Below are 17,100 nucleotides of genomic sequence, written 5' to 3' on the forward strand. Positions count from 1 at the left end.
GACAGAAGCCAAGATGACTGGTGATGGCTTGGGATGCAGTATATGACCTTGGCATCTTTGATGTCTGACCAAGCTCTAAGCGCTCCATCGAGCCTGCTCCAACCTCCTTCATAGCTGTTAGAACAAATTGTTCTCATCTGCCCTTTCCCATGGAGGAAGTCTTCACATGCTTGGGATAGACATCCCCTTTACTCACTGATGGGTTTGAAGCCTGTTGGTTAACCTCGTGGTTCAACTTGGGGGTGTGGCTGCTGCACATGCTACACCTTCTTGGAGCCACAGGTGAGAGTTGGGTGACAGGTGGATACCAAAGGTGGATGAGCAGCCCTGAAAAGGGCTTGGTAAGCCTTCACACCAGAGGTGCTGGTCTTCCCTGAACACCCCATACGCCCCGCCAATTAGTGTACAGAGACAAGACCTGACAACGCAGTATCTAGGGGCAACAGAAATACTCTGCTATGGCTCTTAGACCAGGCTACTGAAACATGCCCACAATTGCCCCCATGTTACAAAATTCCCATTACAAAAGGATTCCTCCCTTAACAAAATGATTCGTTGTTGGGTTCTTTTACAACAGGGCTTCCTGAAGTGCTGGCAAAAAAAAAAAGGCACACCTGCTCTTTTGTAAGGAAGACTCAACTTTCTGGGACATCTCTGGGTCAATCATCACAGAGTAGCCTTCTGAGAGAAAAGCAAGGCACAAGCTGGCCTGTTATTGATGCAAATTGAGCTGGGGGTTCCCTACTGCTCTGGACATTGAGGATGGTCAATCTGATCCTCCTTTGTCTCTCATTCCAGCATGTATTTTTTAAGAGGATTGTAAATTTAAAGTACATTGTTTTATCTGATCTTACCTTAGAATCCTAGAAGGGTTGGAAAGTACATACATTAGGTATCATCTAGTTCAGGGGTTTTTAATATGGGGCCCCCGGATCCTCTAAGGGTTCTGTGGGTAGATGCCAGAATTTGGATGGGGAAAAATTATAACCTCATTTCAGTATAATTTGTTTCCTTTGTATTTTATGCATTTAAAAACATGCATCTTTCTGTAGGCTTCACCAGAATGCCAAAGGGGTTCATGATGCAAAAGGTTTCAGAACCTCCCCTGGACTAATCTAAATGCTACCTGAAGAATGAATGACTTCTAACAATCCTCCAGACAAGGTTTGTGCTGGAACGGTGCTAGCTCTGATTTATAGATGGTACTACTGGATAGGAAACCTTTCTGTTGACTGAGATCTACCCTGTAACTTCCACTGCGTACTCTTGGTTCCGCCTTTTGTGGCTAGGTGGGACAAATGTAATCCCTCCTTCCCACATTCTAGCCCTTCAAACGTTTGAATACAACACACTTCGTGCCAAACTGTCCATTCATCAGTGCTAAAGACACGCAGCCTATGGAGACACACACATGGGAATGAGTCCCAGAATTACTGTTGTGTGTCACTGTGTTTCCAACTAATCCCACGCAATATGGGTTTGTTCTTATACACAAGAGAGAGACAGCAAGCTTGCTTTGGGGCCAGAGAATATTTCTCTTCTAGGTGTAAGGAGAAAAGTTTGTATCAACAGTGGGGAGGAAGGTGACAGAAGCCTGGAAACAGAGGGAGCGAAGGAGGTGAAACTCATAGAGAGATGTGCTCAAGACACATATTTATCTGGCTGAGCTATCAATCGTACTGTCTGCTTGTTTTACCTTCTTTCATGGGGCTGGCCCAAAGCTATCCTGCTACAAAAATTACCAGCTTGTGTGCCTGCTCTCCGTCCTTCCCACAGCTGAACAACTGAATGGGGAGAGAGCTAGGAAAAATGGCTAGCGAGGGCTGTATTCTGGCCCATGGGCACCTTGAATTTGAAAGAAGCAACATCTAGGCTGCTATTTGGACAATCACACCTTTAGGGGAAGGGGCTTTTCCCATAGGGTCCTGGGACACTGTGCCCATGGGATGTTCCATTTTCACATTTCTTCCTGGGTCTCTGATGATAGGAAACATGTTATTATCTATGTCAAATACAAAATCATCTCCACTTTGTTAGCAAGGGATTGTCAGCAGTTTGGAAGGACAGGGGGGTCTTTGGATAACTGCTCAGAGAGATGAACATATCACTTTTGGATTAAAGAGACAAGAAAAGAATCCAGTAGAAACAGAGAAAAACTAACCTTTGAGTGGGTACCATGTGTACCCATTTGTTATACCATTGCGGAAATTCACACTATTTTTACAAAAGTTTCCTACTCTCATTTCAGGATTCCTTGAAGAGTAGGTATATGCAAGATACTCGAACACGTCATTGTCTGGGGTTATGCTATGGCCCCGTTTTGTTCCAGTCTCTGTAAATGCAAGGCAGACACATACATAGCAGTAAATTCCAACTTAAGCTGAGGAAGACTATAACAGAACTCTGACAAATCGCCGGGTGGCAATGTAATCATACCATGCACAGAGTGATGTTAATGGGTGTGCTATCTTCAGATAAGGCAAAAAAACCCCCAAGATAAACCTATGACCAGACCAGGAATGGGACTAGATTCATAAATCACATTGCTGTCCTGTTTATTCACTGTGAATAAGCTCTAGGGGCAGCTAAGCATTCCCTGTGCAGGGTAAGGCAAGAGCTAAATGAAATTCCTAAAGCCTGGAGAACCCTGTCTGCCTACACCTCACTCCAGGGAACTCATTGCCTCTATGCTGAGTCAGAAAATTTTGAGCAAGTGGGAAGACAAGGTTAACAGTTGGCCTTTTATTATGTTGGGTTTTAACTACTTTGCCACCCAGTCAAGGCCAGAGTTTGACAAAAGCTTTGGATTTAGGGTCCAGTCCAAAGCCACAAGAGTTTTTCTGCTTTCAAGGGAAAAAAAAAACCAAAAGGTTTTTTTATTTTTTATTTTTTTAAAGCAACATGTTGTCTAGCACAGGTAGCTTCAAACTCGAATTTCCTGTTTAAGTTTTATGGCATTACAATTACCTGGATCTTTGTTTCTCCTTAACAAAAACTAATCAATGGGAAGGCTGTATAACATTTCTTCAAGAGGCTATGAGCAGCCCTGCTGGGTTTTGAGATCCATTGTTTAGGGCATTAGGGTTACAGGGAATCTATAGAAGAGCCTTGAAGGTTCCTCTGGAAACAATCCAAGCAGAAGCTGAACATATATGTATGGAGCCAAGGTATACCAGGCAGTATGAGAATTCTGGTGATGAGGAGCCCATTTATCTTCCCTCTCCTCTTTTATCTCCTGCCCTTTAGAGGCTGAGAAGGTGTCCTGCTTTTTCCCTCCCCTGCCCTTTGGGTTCCCCTTTGGCTACGCCAACCAAGTGAGCCTGTCTTCTGTCAATTACAAAACGATACATAATGTAAACACAGCTCAGCCATATAAGAAGGAGGTTTACAGAGAAGTATCTTCAAAAGAGTTCATGGAAAATTCAAGGGGCCAAGATGAATCTGTTGGACACCACATCCACTTAGCAATCTATCCATCCCTCTTCTAGGTATTGGCCGAATCTCTCTCCAAGTACTTTCATTAATCTGTGTCTTGGGTAACATAGCACTGAATGTTACTTTGGTCACATTGCCTTTTCATGGGCTGTAAACTGATACCCATTCTTGGGAGTTTACTTCAAAATAGGAGATTTCGCCTCCCTTTTGGAGGCAATGAGTGGATATAGTCCCCCCTTCTGCAGCTTCAGTGAACACTTGGTTACTCTGTGAAGAGAGATAGGGGAAGGAGTGGGCCAGTTCCTTACCTGGGACACCATTATCAAATGGGTAACTGGCCACCAGGGCTCCGCCATGTAAGTTAGCAGAGAGGATGAATGTCTCAGATTTCAGCCAATTCTTTACTGCTTGAGTTTCAGGCTGTATTGCCTCAGAATTATTTTCAAAACCATCAGGGAAATTCCTGTTCAGATCGTATTCATTTTTGTTGAACCTTGAAAAGAAAATATAACAAAGACTTCTCTGAGTTATAGAACACATTTCTACGTATTAAAAATTGTTATGACACGCGGAGTGACATTGTAAAGGGGTCAAGCCTATGAGTCATAGTCCTAGCTCTAACAGTGACCGTAGACTGGGTGAACCTAGTTTCAGAGCCTCACTTCCCTATCGGGTCTACCCCATAGCATTGTAGGGAGGATGAGATGAAATAGTGACTGTGGAACCAAAGACTTAAATACTCACACACAATAACCTGCTGGTTAGTATCCCAGCTTCAAATCTCCTCCCATTCCAGTCCATCCTTCACTTAGTTAGCTATTAGAGTGATTTCCTAAAGCACATGTCTTACCAAGTCACTCTACCCTGCTCCTCCTTTACTCAATAAACTCCAAAGGCTGCCTAGTATTACCAGATATTTTTATATAAAACCTTCAGATTGGCTTTTAAGACCCTTTATCAGGTCCTTTCCTACCTTTCAGGTCTTACCTTTTACTCCTCCCACCTCATATTCTAGGATCCAGTAACACTCACGTTTTTGCTATTCTCCAGACATTCCATCACGTGAGACTCCCATCTCCTTAATCTCTGCCTTTTCACTGGCTGACTCCCGTGCTTAGGATTCTCCCCCTCCTCATCTCTCCCTCTTGGCTTTCCTGACTTCCTTCAAGACTCAACTCAAATCTCCCTTTCTGCAAGAAACCCTTCTTGGTCCCCCTGTTCCTCTCCCCACCCCTCCCATTCCTAATGCCTCAACTCCCAAGGTTCTGTTCTACTTATTTACTCTGTATATATGTTATACACACATATAATAGACCTACCTATGTCACATGTCATGTATATGTATATATACACATACCCATATGTATCTATCTCATAGTATATATGTATAGGTAGCTCCACCCCCACCCCCCCATTAGAAATGTAAGCTTTTTGAGAACTATGTTTTTGTCTTTCTGTGTATCCTTAGCACTCAGCACAAAGCCTGGAACATTGTAGGTGCTTACTAAAGGATTGTTGATCGACACAAATGGATTTCTGATCTCATCAATGTGGATATTCTTGACAACGCTGAAAATTACAGCCTACCCATCTTTTGTAACTTATTGAAATGGTCCCATCAGTTTGCAATGGAGGTCTTTTGCAACATGCTAGCTGCCTTTCTAGATTTCTCTTGACATCATGAGTAATACCAGGGAGCACAAAGGTTGCCTGCTTGTGATCTTTCATTCTTACCATGTGATCCGCCCATCTCTTCCACCCAAATATTTCTTTGAGGGCATCCTTGACTCTTAGCTCTTCATAGTTCAGTATCTGCTATGTGTCACATTCTGTTCATAACTACCATGGGCCTATCCATTGCCTTTTGTGTGACATCCATTTTTAATTCTTTAGAGACTGTAAATGACCATAATCTATACAATCACAATCAAGGCGTGATGGTTTAAAAAAGAAAGGCCTTTGTTTCTGGGAGAAGCTTGGGAGTCATTGAAGGAGCTTTGCCATTTCTCAAAGGCAATCAAACTTACTATTTTCTTCTTCTTGTTTAGTTCTGGGTCTAACTCATTGTCCAGCTACACTATTTGTCTAAGAGAGATGTACTAATTGTTGAGTTCTATAAGCTGTCCATCTAACTACCTACATGTCATAAACTATAATGAGTATTCTTCATCCACCTAATTTTTGCTGGATGGATGATTAGATCTTCTTCCTGGGTCTTCTGAGTGGTTACCAGCACCATCAAGAGGGATCTTCAGTGTTCCAGGGCTCTATAGAAACTGTAGAAAGTCATCCACAAAAAGATCCATTGAGAAGACCATGCCATCAAGATGGAATCTTGAGCTCTGCTCTCGATCTCCTGCATGACTAAGACTCTTCGGTAAGCATGAGTCAACTCGTTTTATCTCTTATTTGATATTAATGATGAGAGTCTGGCTATCAAGAAAGGTTTTCTCAGCTGGCAATAGCATTTAAGTAATGTAAGCGTTTAATTAATTAAATAATTAATGAAAAATTAAGTAATTAAGTAATATTCTGTCTTGTATAATTTAACATGTATAATTGATATTACATGGCTTGCCTTCTCAATGGGTGGGGGAAGGGCTGGAGAAAGCATTGGGAACTCAAAATTTGTAAAAATGAATGTTAAAATTATTTTTAAAATACTTTTAATACATTCATGGAGAGCGAGGCAGAGAGGAAGCAACAGGCTTTGGGACACTACACAAGCCACTGAATTTCTCAGTGCTCTTAGAACAAAGTTGTCAGATCATGCTAGCTCTCGGTTTAGACGTCGTTGGGTTTTCTTGTTATTGTTTAGTCATTTCAGTTGTGTCCAACTCTTCATGACCTCATTTGGAGTTTTCTTGGCTCATGAATTGGAGTGATTTGCTATTTCCTTCTCCAGTTCGTTTTACAGATGAGGAAACTGAGGCAAACAGGGTTAAGTGACTTGCCCAGGGTCCTACAGCTAGTAAGTGTCTGAGGTCAGATTTGAACTCAGGAAGATTAGTCTTTCTGACTCCAGGTCTGGCACTCTTTTGGGCATCATCTAGTTGCCCCAGACATTGTTTACCACATTAAGAAAAAAATACATAACCTGATCTTATGTTTCTTAGTATTGAACCATCCCTGAATTCCTAGTATTAATACAATGCAGTTATAGTGTATGATTTTTAATGTTACTATAGTCTGCTAATAATTCAATATTTCCATCAATATTTATTAGAGACATTAATTTTTAGTTTTCCTTCTGATTTTTCTTTCCCTGTTTTAGGTATTGGACTATATCAGTCTCAAATAATGATGCCATCTTTCCCAATTCTTGCCAACAAAGTATACAAAAGTGGAGTTAATTTTCCTTTGAAAGTTTGAAAGAATTCACTTTTAAAACCACCTGGCCTGGGTTTATTTTCCTTTGGAAGTTTATTTATGGCTTATCCAATTTCAGTTTTTTAATGATTTAATTATTTAAACACTTAATTTCTTATTCTGATAATGTGGATGTTTTATATTTTAAAATATTCATCCATTTTATTTGTTATTTTTGCTCACATGTAATTTGGCACAGTATTTCCTTATTATTTTCTTTATTTCTTCTTCATTTATTGTGAGTTCTCCTTTTGCATTTCTGATATTGTTTATTTTATTTTCCTTGTGTCTTTAATCAGATTAGCTAATGGATTATCTATTTTGGTGTTGTTTTTTTTAAAAAGCACCTCATTTTACTTATCAAAGTCAGTCTTTTTGATTTTTAATATTACCTGAGTACAGAATGTCTATTGTGTTTGTGTGTTTTTTCTAAATTTGTTGATTTTCTGGTTCTTCACTTGCATGTCTAATACACTGATCTTTTAATACACTCTCTTTTATTAATGAAAGTGTTTAGAGAGATAGATTTTCCTTTAAGGACCGCTTTGGATGCATTCCAAAAGTTTTGGTATGCTGTCTCATTGTTTTCCTTCTCTTTATTGAAATTATCTACTGTTTCTATGATTTGTTCTTTGACCCACAGCTTCTCGAGGCTTAAACTATTTAGTTTCCATTAAGTCTGAACTCTTTCCTCAAATGTCCATTACTGATTATAATTTTTATTTTGTTGTAGTCAGAAAAAATGTGTTTAGTATTTCTGTTTTTCTATATTTGCTTATGAACTTTTAATATCCTAGTTCTAGTACATGGTTAATTTTTGTAAAGGTGCCATGGACCACTAGTATATATATATATGTATATATATATATGTATATATATATATATATATGTATATATATGTATGTATGTATGTATATGTGTATATATATGTATATGTGTATATATATATATACACGTATATATACATATACACCACTAGTATGTATGTATATGTGTATATATATATGTATATGTGTATATATATATATATACACGTATATATACATATACACCACTAGTATGTATTCCTTTCTATTCTCATTTTACTTCAAAGATCTACCCCATCTAAATTTTCTAAAATAACATTGATGTCCTTAAATTTCTTGTTTATCATTTTTGTTAAATTGTTCTAGTTCTAAGGAGTTTCAACTGTTAGAGTTTTTTTTTAAGTGAAATCTACCACTTTTTTTTTTTAGGCAATTGGGGTTAAGTGACTTGCCCAGGGTCACACAGCTAGTAAGTGTCAAGTGTTTTAGTCTGAGGCTGGATTTGAACTCAGGTTCTCCTGACTTCAGGGCTGGTGCTTTATCCACTGCGCCACCTAGCTGCCCCTCAACTATTAGAGTTTTACAGTTGATTCCTCTCTATAATTTGATTAACTTGTCCTTCAAGAACTTAGATGCTATGCCATTCAGTAAACATAGATTAAGTCAACATTATTTCATTATCTATGGTTACTTTAAGCATAATGTAGTTTTCCTGCTTATCTCTTTTAATCACTATTTTAACTCAAACTATGCTTGAATCTTTAATTGTTGGATTTTGCCTTCCAAGCCATTCTGCACCCTCCTCTATTTTATGGGTCAGTTCATTTCATTTATAGTCACTATTATGTTTTTTTTTTTTTGTCAAGGCAATGGGGTGAAGTGATTTGCCCAGGGTCACATAGTTAATAAGTGTCAAGTGTCTGAGACCAGATTTGAACTCAGGTCTTCTTGAATCCAAGTGCTGTAACCACTGAACCATCTAGCTGCCCCTACACTGTTATGATTGTTAATTGTATGTTTCCCTCCGTCATATTCTCTTACAGTTTTTTTTCTTTTCCTCCAGGCCCCTTCTTGACAAAGAAGAAAGTGGTAGAGAAAGAGAAAATATACTGATCTACATTAGAAATCTATGACTCAAGGGGTCTATTTCTAACCCTACCCTAGTTTGTCCCTCCTTTCTTCACCAAACCCAAATCTTGATTTAATTTTTACACTTTTATCCTTCTCTTTTGACCATCCCCCTCAAAGTAAAAGTTTGTTTTGCTTGTGATTATTCCTTCCCCAACCATAATCTCCCTCTTGTAATCTATTTTTCTTTTCCCTGCTTGTTTTCCTGTTGAACAAACAAGATTCATACAGGATAAAGACACTATCATCAGAGGCAAGGCAGCAGTAGCATTAAGGCGGATCAGGAAAGGCTTTCAGTAGAAGATGGGTTTTCAACTACGACTTGAAGCAAGCTAGGGAAGCCAAGAAGCAGATAACAAGGATGTAGAATATTCCACACATGGGGGACAGCCAGTGAAAAGGTTTTGTATTTAAAAGTCTTGGATACTGGGTTGTCGGCATCCATGCACTAAAAACCTGTACTGAAATGGTCACCAAGAGAATTCTGAATGTAAATGTCCTGTTTCTTAACCCTGCTATGAGTAGAAAAATATTAATTCATCAGCAAAAATAAAGTTTGGGTTTCAAATGACTACCTCAACCTCTACTTCTCTCTTTAATGATCCTTATTCTTCCCTCCACAGCAAACCCTCAGGTGTTAGGTTTTCATAGCCTGTCCTTGTCCTGTCCCCTTTCCTCTCCTGATTGCCTGCCTGACTCTCTCCTTGGCTATTCACAGTAAGCATTGTGTGGGAGAAACAACACTGAACTTGGAAGTCATGGGACCTGTCAAATCCTGCTGTGCCATTTGCTGTCTGTGTGACCTTGGGTGAGTCATTTGCAATTGTTTCTGTTTTGGCCAAAATCCCTTGAGGGTCTTCCCCTCCCAGATTGCTTTTTTTTTTTTTTTGGCTACATAATTGAGTGCATTCTCTGCGTCATTTCTTGCCTAGTCTTAATCACGGAATGGGCATTGCCTCCGTCAAACTGAGACTCGTTAAAGACCTTAGCTTAAAAAGACCAAGGTCTCCCACTGCATCCAGGGCCATCTCCAGTCATGCTGATCTCTACCTTGCCACTGGACCCAGATGGCTCTAGAGGAGAAAGTGAAGCTGAAGACTTTGCACAGCCCTGCCTCACTTAAATCTAATTCACTTGCATGTCATGGTATCACCTCCCTGATGTCATGGTCCTCTTTGACAACGATGGACAAACAACAATAATAACTTTTTGTTTGTTTTTCGGTGGGGCCATCAGGGTTAAGTGACTTGCCCAGGATCACACAGCTAGTATGTATCTGAGGCTGGATTTGAACTGAGGTCCCTGAGGTCCTCCTGACTCTAAGGCCAGAGCTCTCTATTCACTGCACCACCTAGCTGCCCCAACAATAACTTCTTTAGGACTGTTTCCTTAACTATAAAATGATGGAGTTAGACTAGATGGCTGCTGCCATGCCTTCCCACTTTAGAACTATGTCCCAGCATCCTATCAATTCTCCTTTCCAAGTTTTTATTTATTTATTTTTTTGAATCACTGGTTAAATGAAGCAGTGCTGGGTAGGAAACACCACTCCCCTGCAGCAAAGCCAATAAAGGATAGGAAACACAAACACCCAAGAACTTAAGATCATGGATTTAGATCTGAAAGAAACCTTAGATATCAATGTCCTCTCTAACAGAGTAGGCCAGAAAGGTTCATTGATTTGCTTACGGCTGCTCAGAAACTAGCAGTGTCTAAGACTTTGAAATCAGGTCCCCTCACACCAAATCTAATACTTTCCTCCCATCACCCTTTTCCTCTGAGTCATCCTGATATTCAACACACCAGAGTCAGCTGCTCTGCCCACAGGAGTCGTTAGGCTTATTGATAATGCCGTAGGCATGCCAGGGATTTGATTGCATTGGGGTATCACAGGAGCATGTTTGATTTAAGTGACTCCATTCTGAATATGTAATGAATGGAGTACATATACCCCAAGCACACAAGTACACACAGTCATGTGTGCAGCTAGGATAATCTAAGATTTGGGATGATCATTCCTCTCTCTCTCTCTTTCTGCTCTGTGCACACATACACACACACACACACACACACACAACACACACACTCACAAGGGAGAAAGCAAGTGATTTTTTTTAAACTGTGCCCTTTATTCCTTTGTCAATCTCAAAAAGCCTGTGGACTTCTTAAAATAATGTATTAGGAGAAATTTAAAAAAGAAGGAAATGTTCAATTTCAGTAGAGGTGAGTGAAAATAAGAATTTTTTCCCCCTTCCAAGTTAATGAACTTCCTCCCCTCCTCCAACAGGTGTATAGACCCCAGGGAAAGAATTTCTGATGTACACAGAGAAACCAGCCCACCTTTACCTGCCATTTGAGAAATAACAGTCGGGTATTTCGACAGATTCAAATCCATCTGGATTCATAGTAGGCATGATGTGTATCCGAGTGTTATTAATCAGGCGGGTGATTTCAGGGTCCTTTCCATCATTCTTAACCAAGTGGTCTATCAGATGGAGGAGTAACTCCCGTCCTACAGACTACAAAGAAAAAAAGCTGAGTTGAATGAAACCATCCCCAAAATTCCAAGAGACAGAGTACCACCCAGGAACATGGATTTTCTTCTTCATGAAACACAAGACCAAATGGGCAAAATACTGCCAAGAATTTTCAAGTGTGTCATCAGAATCAATTAATGGCAGTGTGGAAGTTTATAAATTTAACCCATTCAGTCACTCATAAGCATTTATTAAGTGCCTACTGTGTTCCAGGCATTGTGCTAAGTGTTGGGGGTACAAAAAAAAGGGCAAAAGACAGTCCCTGCCCTTGAGAAGTTCATCTATATCTATATCCATCCATCCATCTATCTATCTATCTATCTATCTATCTATCTATCTATCTATCTATCTGTCTGTCTGTCTGTCTGTGTCTGTCTGTCTGTCTGTCTGTCTATCTATCTATCTATCTATCTATCTATCTATCTATCTATCTATCTATCTATCTATCGAGACATAGAGAGAAAGAGACAGAGAGAGACAGAGACAGAGCCAGCCAGCCAGACAGAGGGACAGAGATGAAAACATGCACATTACTATGGACAAACAAGCTATATACAAGATAAATAAGATATAATTAAGAGAAGAAAGGCACTAGAATGAAGAGGGAATGGGAAAGGCTTCCTATAGTAGGTGAGATTTAAATTGGGACTTGGAAGGAAGCCTGGGAAGCAAAGGGTTGGAGGTAAGGGAGAGCATCCCAGGTGTGGAAGACAGCTAGAAAAAATGCCTGGAGATGAAAGATGAAGTGTTTTGTCTGAGCAAGGAGGCCAGTGTCAGGGACATTTTGAGGACAGAGTAATAAAGCCAGGTACTGCCAAAAGGCTATGACATATGAAAGTTCCAGAGAGTTTCTGGGTAATTAGTCACTTTATTAATTATGCCAGTGGATAATTAATAAAAAGGGGTCAGTGGAACTCTTGAATGCCAAAGACCTCTCATGAAATCCACTCAGGGCTTATATGCCCTTAGAAGAGTGGTGTTCCTGAGGGTGACAATCAACTCTGATTGGTTAACAATTAGTGAGAAGAATGAATGCTATAACAGAGGTGGGCCTATCCCAATGAGGGGCTGGGGACATGACTCTGATCACTCTGGCTCCCAGCCTTGGGCAATCTAGACAAAGGATCTACTCTGAGGGGGAACCCTGAAGCCCCAGTCTGAGTAGAAAACAATGGGCCTCCCCACTTGAGTTGAATCTAAACAAGACTGAGAAGAAAGTTAATCCAGACTCATTATCAGCAATGTCCTTCAGATGCTGGCTTAACCTAGTAGAGAATGAGGATATCAGAAGGGAAAAAACCTGGATCTCCCCAATAATTTGATATTTAATAAGGTTTTCTATGAGGACTGTCTCAGCAAAAAGAGACACCCAGACAAACGAGAGACTGGTGAGGTCCAGGGGCGCAACCATTCTTTTTGTTTGATTGTTTTACGGACCCATCTAGTAGTTCAGCGAAATATATGGGCCCCTTCTCAAAACAATGGTTTTAAATGCACAAAATGAAATACATAGGCTTATAAAGGAAATAAATTTTATTGAGTTATAAAATTTTTAAAAATCTTAAGTTCATGGGCTGCAGTTATGAATCCCTATTCTAGAATGACAAAGGAGACCATATAAACTGGTTGTTATGAAAGTAAGGTGGGACAAAAGCAACAGAACCCTTCTTCTGGTTTTCCCTTTTTAGGCTCCAAGCCATCTAGTTTTGAGGTGAATATTTCACGTCAGTTACATCAGTGATTTTCCTGAGCTTGTGCATTCTCTACCAATGCAGATGGTGGTCCATCTATGACAGTTACAGGACCTGAAAAATGCCACATCATACTGCCAATGGGGTGATAAATCACTCTAAGCTTAGTAGGACTGGTCCTTAGGTAAGCAAGCACACCAGAGTTTATGCCCCTCTGAAATAGCCTATGAGAACCCAGGGAATTCTCCACGCCATGAGGAAGGATCAGAATAGGGCGTTAATTTAGGTTTGATGGAATAATGTAATAAAATTCCACTTAAATTATTTTGTGTCTGATTTTGCCCAGACCCCAACCCCCAATGCTCTTAAGAAAGCCTCTTGCCAATAATTTGCTTTTTGTTTCCACAAACAAAAGGATCAATTAAGGAAAATACATCAACATCAGAAAAAAGATAAATGATTCCATTTTAACTGTCTATTCTGAGGCAACAGCTATTTGGGGCATTCTAGACCTCAACAGCTCACATTCAAGTAATTTCTACTGGAAAAAAAATGTTTGGGGACATTTTTTGGTTGGGAAATAGAAAGGAGAAAAGAGTGTGTGTGTGTGTGTGTGTGTGTGTGTGTGTGTGTGTGTGTGTGTGTGTGTGTGTGTGTGTGTGTGTGTGTGTGTGTATAAGATAGGAACCACCTGAATACCATGCTAAATTTCTAGAAACTTGCATTTTTAAAGCCAAGTATAAGGTACAATAAGGTATAACTCAGATTAGCAGGTGAGTACCAACATTGTGTTGGGTTACAAAGAAGGAAAGTGATTTTAGAATCCAAATTTGGATTTCTCTAATGTTTGTAATGACACCAAAGTATTTTCCATCCAACTCAAAATGCTCACAGAGGGTTAGAAGCTTAAAATGTTGTTTTTTTTTTTTTGGCTAGCCAGTGGAGTTAAGTGACTTGCCCAGGGTCATGAAATAACTATCTGAGGCTGAATTTGAGCTCAAGTCCTCCTGACTCTAGGTCCAGTGTTATATCCACTGCACTATCTATTTGCCCCGGCACCATCTGCTTTTGATGACTGATGGATTGGAGACCAGAACAGCATTTCAAAAATCTGAGGACTTCTTTCATACATACTACTATGTGGGTTGTGTTTTCTAAAATATTCATTTGAGGAAATTCATAGTAGTACCATAGATTTAGGGCTAGAACGGACCTTAAAGGCCATTTAATTCAACTCTCATTTTCAGATAAGGAACTTGAGGCTCAGAGGAGTTAGAGTTGGGGAGTATGTGGGGAAGCTAAGTATTCTAAGTATTTGCCCTCAAGGAACTTACATTCTAATAGAGGAAGGTAACCCTTCAGAGGAGTGGTACCCAGGGAAGACCTCTCTTGGGAGAGTGAAGTGTGAACTCTGGGGAATGTTGCATTATTAACAGATGAAGATCCTGCGTTTTTGGTTGGCTTTACTTAACTGGTTTTCTTTGATACAAGAGAGGGTTCTATATGGTTGGGGAATAGTGCAAAATGACTGTGGTACAAAAAAAAAAGAATCAACTTTTTTTAAAAAATTAAGCTCAATATGATAAGTCAGGGTCCAAAATCAAGTTGAGATTCATAAAAATGCCATTAAATGTCTAACCACATTATTATGTTTTGAATACTCAAAATACACATGATTAAGTTCTACTGAGTGAAAAATAAATATAGTCATAATACAGCTGTAGGTTAAGAAGCTCTCACTGAACGACTGATAAAAGAACCTGGATAGAGTAGCTGGCAATTTATTTTTTGAAATTCCCAGAATGAATCAATCAACAAGCATTTATTAAGCACCTACTATGTATCAGGCTCTATGTGAGGTTCTGGGGATACAAATGCCCTCACGGAGTTGCCTTTCCTAAATGTAAATGTATTGTCATGTAACCGCAAAGTATATAGTAAAGGTACTGTGTATTAAGTAACCTCAAAGAATAAAGTAAATATGCAATTAGTTTTCGCTCAATTCAGGCAAAGGGGTTGGCATCTGCCAGAGAGGCAAACACATGCAACAGTCCTATAAAGAAAAGAAGCGTCAGGGTGGACTGGAGAGAATACAGGAGGTAGAGTCGGAGGATCTGAGGTCAAGTCCTGGGTCTGATGCTGACTATCTTTGTGACCTTGGGCAAATCATTTATCCCCTCTGGGCCTCAGTTTCTTCATCTGTAAAATGAGAAGGTTAAATTAGATGGCCTCTAAAGTCCTTTCCAGCTCTAAATCTATAGTCCCACAAATTTCCTAAAATTAAAAATTAAAAAAAAAATACAACGCATTTGGAAGTGTGTATAAAAGAAGTCATCAGATTTTTTTCTTTAGTGAGGTAATTGGGGTTAAGTGACTTGCCCAGAGTCATATAGCTAGTAAGTATTATGTGTCTGAGGCTGGATTTGAACTCAGATCCTCCTGACTTCAGGGCTGGTGCTCTATCCACTGCACCACTAGCTGCCCCAAGTCCTCAGATTTTTGAAATGCTGTTCTGGTCTTTGGAAGAACCAATCTGTCACCCTAGGGTACCACAAAAATGAGCTTTGAATTACAGGCTGGCCACAAAGTATAAATGAACAGCTTATGGGTGCTATTTATTCCAAGGAAAAGTCTTCCTGAAAATGCAATAATTGAAGCAAACTGGCCCTGATTCTGTTCTTTTAACTTAGGGAAACCAGGTTGTCAAAGTGGAAAAACTAAACCTATTACTTTATTCAAAAGATTTTTGAAGATGCTGAACAGAACTGGGCAGCACTTATCAGGAAGGATGTGGATAAGTTGAAGAAGGTCCAGTGGGCAACACCAGGATGGTAAAGGCCCTTGAGGTCATGCCGTAGAAGGCTCAGTTGATCTGTAGGCAGAAAAAGGGAAGACAGGGTGGGGAGGAGAACATGACAGGCAGCTGTCTTCAAGGAAGGGTCTGCATGAACTTAGGCTCTTAAATGTACCTGCTAGTCTGGTTTTGCCTGGCTGAGGAGGCAGAGCTAAGAATAATGGGAAAAAGTTAAGAAAAATATTGTTGCCAATTAAAGCTATCCAAAAATGGGCCCCCCTTCCAGGTGTGATGAAATTGAGACACTGGTCTCTTCTTTTCCTCATCTATTCCATCTCCTGACTCCTGGTATTTATATGGGTTGTCCATCATGCTTGGACTCTCTACCTCCTCCTCTCTTCTATGTGGCCTCCATAAAGTCCCAGCTAAAATCCTGCTTTCTAAAGAATGCTCTTCTTGATTTCCCCCTTTAGCTAGTATTTTTATTCTGTTGATTCTCTGCCGCTCACCCTCTCTCTGTGTCTTGTTTGTCCATAGTTGTTGGCATGTCTCCATAGACTATAAACTCCTCAAGGGCAGGGGCTATCTTTTGCCTCTTTTTGTACCTCCAATACACAGTACAGTGCCTGGTACTTAATAAATGCTTGTTGACTTGACTTGTATAGATAGTCCCAGGAGGCAGGGGGATCTCCCTCATTGGAGGTTTCAAAGTAAAAGCTAGATGACCACTCGATGAGCATATTCTAAAAAGGATTATATTATAGTCTCTGACTCAAATTCTATGAAAAATGCTTAAAAAAAAAGTCCTGCTAATCCCACAGATTTAGGATGTTTAGTAACCATAGCCTGGAGGTGATTAACACAAAATGAACACACACACACACACACACACACACACACACACACACCACGCAAAGTAATTTTAGGAACTGAATCAACAGTTTAAGTAAAATTGGGCACTTTGCCCAGAATAAATATCTAATGCCCTGGAGGATCATATAAAATTACAAGAATGAGCATAAACTAGGATATTTTTCCAAGAAATTATTTATCTAAAAGTCAGTACAGTTTGGCTATTTTTTCCTCCTACATTCAACTTAATATTTTTGGTGCTAAACAGGAAGAAGTGTTTGGAGGAAGTACGAGGGGAAGGTAGTATGTGGCTACCTTCCCCACATACTTCAACTGGCAGTATTCCAGCTCCTCAACTGCTCCATGATCTCCACCCTGTAAGCCTTTTCTCTGCCAATGAGTATTGTGACCCAGTAACACCTTTCTCATCCTGTGTGTTCTTGTAAATGTCTCTCAAACTCTTTAGATGATCAACCCCAGCGGAGTGT

General features: G+C 39.9%; 1 protein-coding gene across 1 annotated transcript in view; it reads right to left on the minus strand.

Moving 5' to 3' along the window:
* CPM (carboxypeptidase M) overlaps window positions 1-17,100 on the minus strand; it is a 78,614-nt gene that overhangs the window by 11,193 nt on the left and 50,321 nt on the right. The window contains 3 exon segments of the mRNA XM_020990226.2: window positions 2,162-2,332; window positions 3,744-3,928; window positions 11,085-11,257. Of these exon segments, the coding sequence (XP_020845885.2) occupies window positions 2,162-2,332; window positions 3,744-3,928; window positions 11,085-11,257 (529 nt within the window).

Source organism: Phascolarctos cinereus, unplaced genomic scaffold (genome assembly GCF_003287225.1).
Source record: "Phascolarctos cinereus isolate Bilbo 61053 unplaced genomic scaffold, phaCin_HiC Scaffold_1;HRSCAF=81, whole genome shotgun sequence".
NCBI classification, from domain to species: Eukaryota; Metazoa; Chordata; class Mammalia; order Diprotodontia; family Phascolarctidae; genus Phascolarctos; species Phascolarctos cinereus.